Source organism: Dipteris shenzhenensis, chromosome 24, assembly GCF_047967505.1.
Source record: "Dipteris shenzhenensis isolate YYH24624 ecotype China chromosome 24, Dip_SZ_1.0, whole genome shotgun sequence".
Taxonomy (NCBI): Eukaryota; Viridiplantae; Streptophyta; class Polypodiopsida; order Gleicheniales; family Dipteridaceae; genus Dipteris; species Dipteris shenzhenensis.
Window position 1 is genome coordinate 52,829,317 of NC_141619.1, and position 13,123 is coordinate 52,842,439.

General features: G+C 46.6%; 1 protein-coding gene across 2 annotated transcripts; it reads right to left on the minus strand.

The window, feature by feature from the left end:
• Positions 1-218: 218 nt before the first annotated feature.
• On the minus strand, positions 219-3,967 carry LOC147886765 (FACT complex subunit SPT16-like). 2 transcript variants are annotated; one of them, XM_087395023.1, is made up of 2 exons: positions 3,734-3,967; positions 219-3,566 (listed from the first exon to the last, which is right to left on the minus strand). In XM_087395023.1, exon 2 carries the CDS (start codon positions 3,549-3,551, stop codon positions 366-368), a length of 3,186 nt encoding a protein of 1,061 aa, XP_087251149.1. In that variant the 5' UTR covers positions 3,552-3,566; positions 3,734-3,967; the 3' UTR covers positions 219-365. The 2 variants fall into 2 exon arrangements, with proteins under 2 accessions (XP_087251149.1, XP_087251150.1); XM_087395024.1 differs by having other exon boundaries at positions 219-3,574.
• Positions 3,968-13,123: the final 9,156 nt, after the last annotated feature.

A 13,123-nucleotide genomic window follows, 5' to 3' on the forward strand; every position in this document is an offset into this window, starting at 1 on the left:
GGTCCACAAATTTGCTGGCCATTGATGGCCGGAGTTCCCCATTCCACAAACAGCAGCATCCGCTCATTAACAGGATTAAAACCACCATGTCACATATAAACAGACGTAAGGAGGCACTAATAGTAAGAAATAGACTCTTGTAGATGTTTTGCACTACAAACACTTTTTACAGAAGAAACAAGAAAGCAGCACCAATACCAGATTTGTGGCCCCAAAGCTGGCATCAAGATCTCATGCCTGTTGAGATAAATAACAAAAATCCTACAACAAATTACAAGTTTCATTGTCCTAATGTCAGAAAACGTGATCTTGACTTCAGGCTACTCTGTTCATGGTATCCTTGCACATTAGCCCTTTCATTACATCTACCTTACTTTTGGTCTCTTCAAAGGCATCTGACGAGAATCTCTGTCAGGTGCGCGGGCCTTGCCTACAACCTTTGCCTTCCTTCTCCTTCTCTCCTCCTCACTATCAGACTCATCTCCTTTTTCTCTGTCTTCTTTTCTTGCTTCTGCCTCAAGTTCATCCCATGTTTTGCCCTCCTCTTCCTCTGAGTCTTCCTCTTCCTCCTCCTCCTCCTCTGATTCCACAACAGACTCATCATCCGAATCCTCATCTTCAGATTCTGATACTTCCTCCACATCAGAAGGTTGATACCCTTCATCTGATTCTTCTGAGTTTTCAGAATCAGAATCACTAACCTCCATATTTAGGAACTCCCAACCACCATCTTCAATAAACTTCTCAGGATCATCCAAAATAGTTTTCAAAATCGGACGCCAGTTCAGATTCATCCTGCTTTCATAGTACTTGATATTCATGGAATTCAGCCATTCTTTAATACCATCAAGAGACGTGGAAGGAATTGCATCAATCCGAAGCACATCTCTCTTGAAGTCCTTGAAAACAATAGTCATATCAAAAGCTTTTTGCCCGAGTCCTACCCTCTCCAAGTTAATTATCTCTACATCATTCAAAGTCACAACGAGGAAAGGCTGTTCTATTAGCTCTACTAAGCAATTCACCGTGGGAACGATGAAAGCTGAAGCCTTGTGAGGCACTCCATGGAAACCAAGCTCCCTGAAAGGCACATCAAACTCCAAATCCAGGTCTTTGAATTGAGGCTGTTCCCAAAGCTCCGACACCCTCTTTACAAATAGATGGAACTCATTGTTTATCTTATTCTTTCGATCCCTTTCTTGCTGCTCCTCTTCTATCTCATCTGGATCATATGTGTTACGCCTGCCCCCTCCTAGGGTCTGAACCACATCCATTACTTCCACATAAAACTGTACATCCTTGGTCTTCTTGTTGCCAACCATGATGAAGTTGTGCAAGTGGAAATGCAGTAATGTGATCATCTCCCTTTCTGCTGGCTGAAAGAAAGCATGCTTGATATTTCTATACATGACATCAACTCTCTCATCTGGCTTCATGGTTGCATACCTGAACCCATTTGTATGTGCCTCTAATGTTCCACTCATTTTGCGCCCTTTGCCACCAAACACAGGCCGTATCCATAAATCTGACAACCTGATAGGCTTACCCCGCATCAGCTGTAGCTTTTCTTGGGTCACTAAAGAAGCCCTTTCAGCCTTTTCAGATTCCCTTAGCGCAACCTGACGGCGCAGAGCCTTAATCAACTGCACAACTTGGTTAGTATGCCTAACATCACTGGATCTAAATGACAACTCTTTCACATAGATTGCACCAGGAAATTTCTGTGAAGCCAGATCGGTCACAGAGTACCCAGCTCCAGGAACATTGAAGATGATACGAATATATGAGTGGCCACCATCCTGCTGGCTTGTAACACTTTTGACAGTGGCTATATGAAATGGAACCATAAGCCCGTAAACAGGTAATAGAATGGCTTCATTTTTCTGGTCTACTTGGATCATCAATTCTTTAGAGAAGGGAATATCATCAACACTGCGATAAGCCACCAGATCTCCCGTAGTCTTGACTGTACCCTGGCCATCTCCTTGACCTAGACTCCCAGCTGCCAACCTTCTGGCAGTCTCCTCATTTTTCTGGCGGGCTAGTTCTGCTTGGTGCTGTCTTCTAACCTCTTCCTTGGTCATCTCCTGGTTGTCAGAGCGGAGAGTTGCTTTCAAAAATGGAGCCTCAGTTCCATTAGAAGATGCCAGATTGGATTTAGGTTTCTCTTCCTGTTCCTCTTCATCATCTTTGAAAGAATATGCAATATCCTGAAAAGACTTTGAGCAGCTTGATGTAGAAATCTCAGCACCTTTATCCCGGATCACTACTGTATCTGCAAGCAAGAGAGAAAAGTTCCGAGTCTTTGGATCCTGGGAAGATTTTGTCTGCAAACTTTGAAGACCTATATTAACATTGAAAGCCATGCCCGATTTGAGAAGCCTGTCATTCTTGGCGTTCAGGCTTAGACCGGACTCTCTGAATTCAATGCCAATCCCTGTCCCTGCAGTCTTCGTCAAGTGGGGTAAAAACTCTGGCCCCTCTTTCTCCACAACCTCTGCTGCTGCCCTGTAAGCTGCTGAAGCTGGATTGCCAGGTCTTAGAGCATTTATGGCAGCTTCGTGAGCCTTCAGAAGCACTTTGTATGCTTTTTCTTGGAAAGAATCTGCATCAATCAAGTAGCTCCTGGCAACGTTTGAACAATAGCTATTGTATCTAGCACCAATTGCACAGATGATTACACCTAAGGCATCGTAGTACAATGGCTCTTCATTGCTGATGGCGCTGGGCCTCAGGTCAAACACACCACCACTTTGAAACACAGGAGGGTAACAAATGTCCACATTATCGGGCTTTAGTTTCACTTTGGCCTTACTGGGATCGATAACCGCCTTTTCAGTGTCGTCCATCAGTTCAGCATGGGTGACAGTTTTCTCTTCATCGATCACGACTTCAAGCTTGGGAACAACAAAATTCTCCAAAACCGATGCACAGAGAAATGAAGCCTTCCTGACATTTTGAATTTCCGTCTCGTCTTTCACAGCAAAAAGTTCTGAGAAACCTCCGGAAACATCCATCAGCTTAAAACCAGAATCTTTCAAAAGCTCGTCCCACTTCTCCATGAGCGGTCCTTCCGGAGTTTCTTTCGCCAGCCAGCCGATGACGCCCGATTCCGGTCTCTTCTGCGCTGCAACTGCCTGAACAATGCTCTGCATCTGAACAGACCCATCTTCGTTGCGGGCCTTCACATGAATGACTATCTCCACTCCAAACGATTTCTTTGAAGATCGTCGAAGTTCCTCGAGAAGGGTCGCCTTTTTCTGGCTGCAGAGAAGTTGAATTTGTCCGTGCATGAAGACCATCACTGTTTCCGGAAATTCATATCCGAGTAGCCAAGTATGCAGAGCGGACGACTTCAAGTAGCGCAGATCTTCAGAAGGAGGGGGAGTGACGACAGCCAGAGCATCCGCCCCTCCCCAATACTCCTGTTTATAGTCCTCCCAACAAGAATACAGTTTTTTCAGTCTCTTCCCGAACGTCTCGAGGTTGATGTCGTATTGACCCTTGCTGGAGGCGGCGCCCTTCGCATCCCCGTTCCTAGCCTCTGCCATAGCTGGACGAGCACACTAAAACCCTAACACACAGAAAATCTGAGTTGCCGCATAGAAATAGTACCCTAAAAAGAAATACATCGATTTTGAGTCGGTTCCTGCGAGAGACACGTCAATTCCCTTTTCCATCGACGGTCTCTACGTGCCCTAAGCTGCGGGAAACCACGGCAACGGCTACGCACCTGCAATTCTGCACAAATGCGAGGAGCTGAGGTCTGAATCGGGCGGCAGGAGGCAGGGATGGGAAGTGAGCGAATGTGGATGGAAAGCCGGGGGAAGAAAGGATTCAAATCCCTTGCGATGAGCCCTGATGGGAAGGGAAACGAGAGAAGAAAGGCTGTTGTCCTTCTGCCGCTGCTCCTCTGCTTTCCCACTCCTCAACTTTGAACTACATCACAACTACGACTACAAGAAGAAAGAAGCTTGCATCTCAAACATGGGGTTTTCAAGTCCCGCCAATTTTCCCCCCATCTTGATGATTATCATCATGCACAACATTTACCCCTGGTTTGCCTCTCACTGGCTCAAGGTCACCCCAGGGTGATCAATAGTGGAGGATGGTGCGAGAGATCGCGATATTTTGGGCATTCTCTGAAAGTCAAGGTTTTGGGGACCAGCATTGATTGTGACAACAGGCTCTACCTCTAGCCACCGCTGCCAACTCAGAAAAATAGGATTCCAGGGCTTCTTCCACGAGTGATGGCAACCTCAGTGGATGAGAAAACTGATGTTGACAGCCTACGCCTCACAATGTGACTTCTAAGAAGGAAGACAGTACAATCGGACCGCTAGAATTAAATTCCAGCCGCCCCATGACCTTGACGGTCACCCGAGGGTCGGGGAGGACGCAATGGAGACAATCTCGATCAATAGTGGAGGACGGTGCGAGAGATCGGATGGATCGCACCCATCGCGATATTTTGGGCATACATTAATTATATAATTTGATGAAAAACGTGGAATCTTGAAGAAACCGTCGAGCGGATGGGCTAGTGGTTCAACCTTTGCTCTACTATACAACAAGTAGCAGACTCGACTCTTGGCTACAAGTAATGAATGGACTAATTAATTAAAAGTTTTAAAGCCCCCGCCCTAAAAAACTTTGCCATCATGATCAATGGCCCAATCTCAACATTTGGAGGCTCATCACTTGATCCCATATAATGTACACATCAGCAAAACTGTATTGGCTACAAGATGCCCAAGTTGCTGGGTAGCCAAGACCCCTACTAAAGCACTGCCAATGAGTAGAAGGTGGTAGTGGTGGGGCTCGATCCCCTGATGCACCGACTCTAACCACTGCAATAAACGCCTACAACTCCGACTGCATTTCGATTTCTATGTGTAAAGGGGATACGCCTTCCAAGTGATGAGGTTGGCAAGCACTCATTCGGTTTGTAAAGACCCTTATAGCATGTATAGACCAAGAAATCATTGGGATGCTTGGATGGATGCACCCCCATCAAGAGACTCTAAGAGCTAAGTCAATTGCCATCTTCTTTGTTCGGCAACAACCCTTGGCCACCCAACCATGGGCACCCATTTTTGCAACCAATGAAGCAGTAGGCGTGGGATAGTCAACACCTTTTTTGTCATTTTCAATGCTACCTATTGCACAGCGACATCACATGCAAGTATGTAAGATTTAATGCAAGATGCCTTCCTTACATGTAATATTTAATGCAAGATGTTTTGCATGCAAAGTGTATGCCCAAGCTTACCTGCCCAAGGTTATTTTTGGCTCCCACAACTTTGTCATTTTCAAGGCTACCTGCTGCACAGCAACAACATATGCAGGTAAATAAGATTTAATGCAAGATGCCTGCCTTGCATGCAATATTTAATGCAAGATGCTTTCCATGCAAAGTGTATGCCCAAGGTTATTTTTGGCTGCCCACAACTTCCACATGGGATAGGCAGTGCGTACCTAGCCTTACCCTATCTGATGTCCTTGCACATGACTCATGCTTGTTGAATGCCTCTGAAACACTTGTGTCCACATCATCATGAGGACATGTCCAAAAGAAGGTATGGCCATTGATTCCAAAAAGACATATCATCTTATATTTTTGTTCTTGGCCTTGCCTTGGGGGTAGGCTATAGTATTGTTTTGTTGCCTTTGGGGATGGGAAAGTCCAACTGTTGTTTAATTAAATTATTGATTTCTGATTGGTTCTTTCGTTTTGGGTCGTCCACGACTGCATGCATCAGTCTCCTTCCCTATTGCGCACTTTCTTGACCACCGTCTTGTCCGTTGATTTGTAGAGTCCATTCGACGTCTTTGTACCATGGTCTCGCCTTCTCCTACATTTGCTTAGCCATAATTCCGCCTGCAATTTTGTGTTGTTGGATATCAACTTTGTAGTGGAGAATGGGTACCACTAGGGTCTTGTCCTACAAAGTCCCTCATCCATGGGTCTTCACCCTCCATGCGTTCCCACTGAGGGTGCCTTGCGAAAGTTGTGGACCCCAGGTCCACAAAGGTGGTTTCAATCCCTAGCTACGGCTTAGGATCTGGTTGTTGCTGACCTTCTCTTCCCGCAGACATACTGGAGAAAGGGGTTCTCCATATCTGCTAAATCCATCCGACCTAACCATCCAAACATGTTGGTGATTGTACCTCTTAATCTGGATGCTAAAGAAGGAGCAAGAGAGATGGCAACAGCCAAACTAGTGAAGGGGGCTTCGAAAGCCCTCGAACCCACGGGGTCTTGCATCTCCTCGTTCAAGATCTCCAACTCGTCAGAGCTAGATGGATCCTCTCTTCAAGGTCCTATTACTGAGTGAGAGCTAGGAACCGAGCTTCTAGTTTGGATCGATCCCCAACTAGGGCGAAAGGTGGGGCTGAGCATAGCTTGAAGCACTATCCTTAGGCGCGGGATCCTGGGACAAAATTCTTCCGATCTCAAGTGCATGTATAAGATCTCCAAAAGGGCACAATCTGGCTGAAGCTTTTAATTCTGTATTTTTTGGACTACCCTAGATATATCCCGATGGGCCTGGGGATAGAGCTAAGGCAAAAATCATAGGGATGGAGCTAAGGCGACGGTCGTAGGGATGGGAAGTAACACGTGTCGGTGGGATAGGATGCAGGTGGTATCCCCACGGTCGTGGGGTTGGAGCTAAGGCTATGGCTGGAGAGATGATAACATCGGTGGGATACAATTATGGCAACGGTCATGGGATTGACAGTAAGGCAACGGTCGTGGGGATGAGCCTTAGGCATTGGGTTATCTAGCTTGACGGGATATGAGTATGGTGACAGTCGCAAGGTTAACAGTAAGGCACTGGTCGTGGGGATGAGCCTTAGGCATCGATCAGTGGGTTATCTGGCTCGACGAGATATGAGTATGGTGACAGTTGCAGGGTTGACAGTAAGGCGGCGGTCATGAGGATAGGCTCAAGGCCACGGGTCAACGACTGTCAAACCGACAGGATCACTGATTCTGACACATATTAATTAGGGCAGTGGGTTAGACAACGGTTAGAAGTTAGGTCATGGGGATGAGGGCTAAGGCCGTGGGTCAACGCAAGTTTGATCATGGGGGTGGGGATAGGAAAGCGCAATGTCATCGACTGGTTTTTGATGATTCTTGACAATTTTGGTGTTTTTGTTCAATGTTTGTTGTGATGGGGGGATGCTAAACTACCTAGTCTACTTAATGCAAAAAACAAGAAGGAAAAACAACATTTGAATGCATAATGAGAGATTCTTAAAGAGGTGACTATCAACACTCAAAACCATTTTGATTTTCAGCATGATTCATCATTCTTGGTTGTTTTTAGTGAGTTTTGACCCCATACACTCCTTAGCAATCTTATAAACTACATTCCTATTAACTCAAAACACTAACAAACATAAAAAACAAGCTTCCCATGCTCAAAAATGCTTTCCAACAAAAAATGACAGTTTTTCTCACTTTTCCATCCAAACTCACACTTCCTTCCTCATTCCTCTCTTACAACTTTACTAACAAAGCTCCAAGTTAAGCTTGAAACCATATGCAATGGGTAGATGATGAGAGAAAGCAAATGCAATGCAAAAGCATACCTTGAACTCACCAACAACGGCGTCAAAGATGTGTAGTCTCAATGGTGACTCATGTGTCATGGGGATCTTGAAGGAATGCCATCGGAGCCTCCACTCCAAGCTACTCCTTGTGAGAGCAATGCAAAGCATGAGCCATCTACGTGTGTCACTCAAGCGGCTCCCGGATTGTTGCAATGTGTTTCCACGAGAGAAAGAGGGAAGGGGGAGAAGGGAAAGAGAGGGAGAAGGGGAGAAGAGGGGGGAGAAGGGAGGGAGAAGGAGGAGGGAAGGAGAGAGTGAAGGGGGATGGAGTGGCAAACACAAAGGCACTATAAGAGAAACAAGAGAACACCCCAAGATACTCTTGGAAGAGAAGAGGGAGCTTGTATTCCAAAAATGTGCATACAACAATGAAGACCAAAGTCAACCTTCATCTCCATCGAAAATGACTCGATAGTTGTGTTCCATCATTTGACCAACTGATAAGAGGTTCTTGATGAGTTTCGGAACATAGAGCACATCTTTCACCAATCCTTTCGTACCATTGATATTGTTCATAGGGACAATGCCTTTCCCTTTAACTGGATTTGGTGGAATCTTCCTCGATTGGAATGATTTCATCTTTGCTGATGCTAATGTTACTAAGTATGATGCTGATGTTGATTCTAATTTTGATGCTGATTTTGTTGTTCATGATGACCACTTTGCTGGAATGATCCACCTCTACCTCTACCTCTAGCTCTGCCTCTTCTTCTATCTGAAGCTATGAATGCTTGATCATTGGAATGACCTTTGCGTGCATGAATGTCTTGCATCTTGAGTTCTTCACCAAGTAAAATTGATTGGAGCTCTTCAAGTATCGAAATTTTCCATTGGATGGCAATACTCTGGATTAAATTCTCGTATCCCTCTCCTAGTCCATTCAGGGTTACTTGAACCATTTTTGTTAGATTCATAGTCTCTCCTGCTGTTGTTGATTGCTATAATCCTTGATCCTGAGTACATAAGAATGATCGGTTTCACTACTGTTGCGAAAACTCTCATTGATTTGGTTTCTCCATGTGAGAATCCTGGAAGTGTTCTTGGACTCGTAGAGAGCCGCAAACATATCCCATGCTTCTTTTAATGTCTTGACAATGTTGAGTTGTCCTAGCATCACATCTTGCACATTTTGCTTGATCAGATGGTATGCATACTTGTCTTTCTTGTCCCATTCTGCTTGTGCTCAGGCAATGGCACGATCTGCTACAAGTGCGGACAATGTTGGTGTAGCTGTAGATCCCACTGTAGATCCCGATGTTGGTGTTGTGGGGCAACAGGTGGAGTAGAGCTACTGCTGGCTAGATCATTCAATGGTCTAGGTCTAGACCCATCAACATTCTCCCATTTGTCCTGAAGTAATGGTCTCCATTCGGTATTTCCATGTGTCATAATTGGAGTTGTCTAGCTTAGCAGATGCCTCCAAAATTGAGGTTGCTAGTCGTAGATATGGTGCAAGAAATGTACTCAAAGTGTCTGTGAAATCAATGTCTGAATAACCTACAAAACACTATCTGTATCAAGAGAAATCTAAACTATTGATGAAGGTAAAACTACAACATATAAGTTTGCTACAAGGCTTGTGGCAAATGATGCCGAGAATAGCAAGCTTCCTTGCCTTCCGCTGAGGCATTGTGATTCTTGAGAGTGTGAGAGAGATTGTGAGATTGAGAGTTCTCTTGAGTGATTGTGAGATCCTTCCCTTCACTTCCGTTGAGAGAAATTTCCGTCCATTTGAGAGAAAATTCCGTCCATTTTCTTTAAGAGATTTCCGTTCATTCTTCGGTGAGAGTGAGTGGTTCTTCATAGTGTGAGAGATTTCTGAGAGTGATTTCCATCTTTGAGAGCTTCAAGAGAGACATTTCTGAGTTTTGTAAGGTACTTTGATTGTGAGAGAGACACGGAGAGATCTTGTTCTTCATTTTGAGAAGTTCTTGAAAGGTTTGAGGACTACTGAAGCCTGCAAACCTTCGAGAAGCAAACTCCAAGAGTTATCTTCAGCAAGCAACCCTGCGACTTTGGCTTTGCAGTCCTTAGCTACAACGTAGTCCTAAGCCTCTTCTATATCTAAAACGACGAGCCTACAACTCGTAGTAGCAGCGCTCCATACAGCCGCATCAACGCCATCGTAGCTCCTTACGAGCCTCCAACTCCGACCATCGTTCTAGCAGTGACTTCTCCTTCAATCAACAGCCGCCCTCATTGCTCTTTACAACCCGACTTGTTGTGTTGCTCAACTGCTGCTCTCCAGTCTTCTTCAGCACCAGCTGGTCTCTAAAGTTGCAGGCCTCGATCGCCATCTACGATCTCCAAACGCCAACGACTGCCACTAGCTCCCCAGCCCCGACTAGCTCCAGCGCCAACGACTGCCACTAGCTCCAGCCTCGACTAGCTCCAGCGCCAACGACTGCCACTAGCTCAACGCCAATGCGGTCGGGAGGAGCTGAGCTCCTGCTCAACGCCAACAACTATTGCTGCTGTCCACAGCAGCTACGGCATCCAGACCTCCAAGCTCTACACAACTACCTGGACCAACGGACTCCTAGCCGCCGCCAACAACAAGCACCGCTCAAGCATATCCACAGGCGGCTCCTTGAGCAGCTCCCGTCGCGTCCAGCCTCGCTCCTCGCAATCAACACCTCCGAGAGCCGAGAGCCGACCCACAGTCCAAGCCACGGGCTCACTCCAGCACTACCAAATCCAAGCTGCAGCCATCGCCATAGCCATAGCTGGAGCTCACGGGCTCCATCTTCAACAGAGCTCCAACCACGCTCTCTAACGAAAACGACGACGGAATCTCTGAGATTCTGTCGGCATCTCAGAGATTCCATCCGGCTTCTCCACGTAGCGACATGTGGCAAAGAGGGAGGATACCCCTTATCCTCAATCTCACCACACACTGAGGTGGGGTCAGCCAAACGACACGTGGCAGATTAGATTTGACTTCAGTTAAATGGTACAGTCAAGTTAACCCCGGTTGAGGTGTGGTCAGCCAAGTGCCACGTGTCAATCCTATCTGACACGTCATCAGCCACGTCACCTGCCACATCATCAGTGACACGTCATCAGCCACGTCACTTGCCACGTCATCAGTGACACATCATCAGCCACGTCACCTGTGCCATGTCATCAGGGACATGTCATCAGTGCCACATCAGCATTGCCATGTCACCCTGCTGACATCATCTGTGTCAACTCAGCACTGCCACCTCAGCAGAGTCCAGTCAGCACTGACCCCTGCAGGCACAGTCCCTTGCCAGGCACACTGTGCACACACTGCATGTGCACACTCTTGCCACCTCAGCACAGAGCTTCATTGGCACACCTCTTGCTAAGCATAGTGCCACATCATCACTGCATGTGACTCACAGTGACACATCATCATTGAGTACCATTTGCACTCCTTTTGCCCCTCCACCTAGATCAAGTCGTATCTCTTGATCCAAGAAGAATTTGAGGGTGCTCCAAAAAGGAAAGTCGCTCGTTTTTTCGTGTTCTACGTGCTCGTCACATCACGTGCACACTTCGGCGCAAGTTACACTCACATTTGAGCCTCGCCGACAAAACCACTTCCTTCACACACATTTGCCTCTACATCGACGCATCTGACCCAGCACTTAAAAAGAACAAAAGAAAAGGAATTATTTGCTGCTCTTTCATCGATCGACGATTGGTTTAGATCTAGATCAGAGTAGACTAGATTGCCATAGAGGGGACGCTTTGAATTCCCCAAGTTGCCAATCTAAGCCATGCCCGAAATTCCCGACTAGTACCTACTCGGAGTCAGTCCATACGCTCACATCCGATTTCACATCATTACATTACCTGAAACCTTACGTTCATCAGTTCAGTGAGCAGACTTCAGAGTTCAGAGGCATTGCAGATTGATTCAGTGGGCAGATAGCACTTGATTTCACACACACATGCCACCATTGTAAAGCCTATTTGGCTATCTCACGGCATCGTGCACATCATTTTTCAGCCTTGTAAAGCCTCTTGGCTATTCCCGGCATCATTGCCACAAGCCTTGTAACACAGATCAGATCTTATATACTGCAGTTCTATCTTCACCGACGGTACAGAGATTTCACTTGGCATCTTCAGTGTATTTGCAGTTGATTCATACAGAGTTTTTTCAGGACACTTTTGAGTACATTGTTTGCACCATGTCGACTAGCAACCTCAATCTGGAGGCATCTGCTAAGTTAGACAACTCCAATTACGGTACATGGAAATACCGAATGGAGACCATTCTTGTGCTTCAGGACAAATGGGAGTATGTCGATGGATCTATACCTAGACCATTGGCCGATCCAGCCACCAGTAGCTCTACTCCATTTGTTGTCACAGCACCAGCAACGGGATCTACATCGGGATCTACATCTACACAAACACCAGTAGCAGATCCTGCCATTGCCCGAGCTCAAGTAGAATGGGATAAGAAAGACAAGTATGCCTATCACTTGATCAAGCAGAACGTGCAAGATGTCATACTAGGACAGCTCAACACAGTTAAGACATCAAAAGAAGCATGGGATATGTTCGCAGCTCTCTACGAGTCCAAGAACACATCCAGGATTCTCACCCTGAGAAACCAGATCAACCAGAGTTTCCGCAATAGCAATGAAACCGGTCATGCTTATGTACTCCGCATCAAAGACTACAACAATCAACTTGCAGCAGCAGGAGAGACTATGAATCCCGCAGAAATGGTTCAAGTAATCCTGAATGGACTAGGAGAAGACACTCAATCACCACCCACCCTTCTCTATTTCACCACCTCCACCTAGGACTCGTCCCACCCGACACGGGTCACAATAGCCCTGGATAGGCGTAGAGCTATGACCACGAGACATGCCAGGGCTGCACCTTGTAGTGGCGGACAGCACTCTATCGCCGATTTCATGCCCCCATTGCCTCATCCAACCTGATGTCCTGATGTTGATGATGATGATGATGATGATGAGATAGTCGACTACCGACATGACTATGTTGTACTTGACATTCTGCATTTTTTGCATTTGCATTGGTGTGGATGCTTGTTTTAGTAGCTCCACCACCACAGCTCGTTTGTACCAGGTTTTTGACAGTCTCATAGACCCATCGGTCTTCCAAAGACTTTAATAAACTCTCTCTCTCTCTCTCTCTCTCTCTCTCTCTCCCCCCTCTGCTTGCTCCTCCGCCTCTCTCTCTCTCTCTCTCTCTCTCTCTCTCTCTCTCTCTCCTGCTTGCTCCCCCGCCTACCTCCGCTCTTGCTCTCCTGTCCCTACTCGCTGCTCCGCACAGCCCTGCTCCTCCGCTCCTGCCCTTCCACTCCTGCCCACGGCTCCGCTCCTGCTCACTTCTACACACAGCAGCCCATCTTTGGGCTGTGCTTCCACATGCAGCAACCCGTTTTGGGATGAGCCTCCACACAGCAGCCCTTTGTTGGGCTGCACCTCTATCCGTGGCCTTAGCCGGCTCAGCTTCGCCACTCCTTCACCCGCTCCAACCACTCCTCACC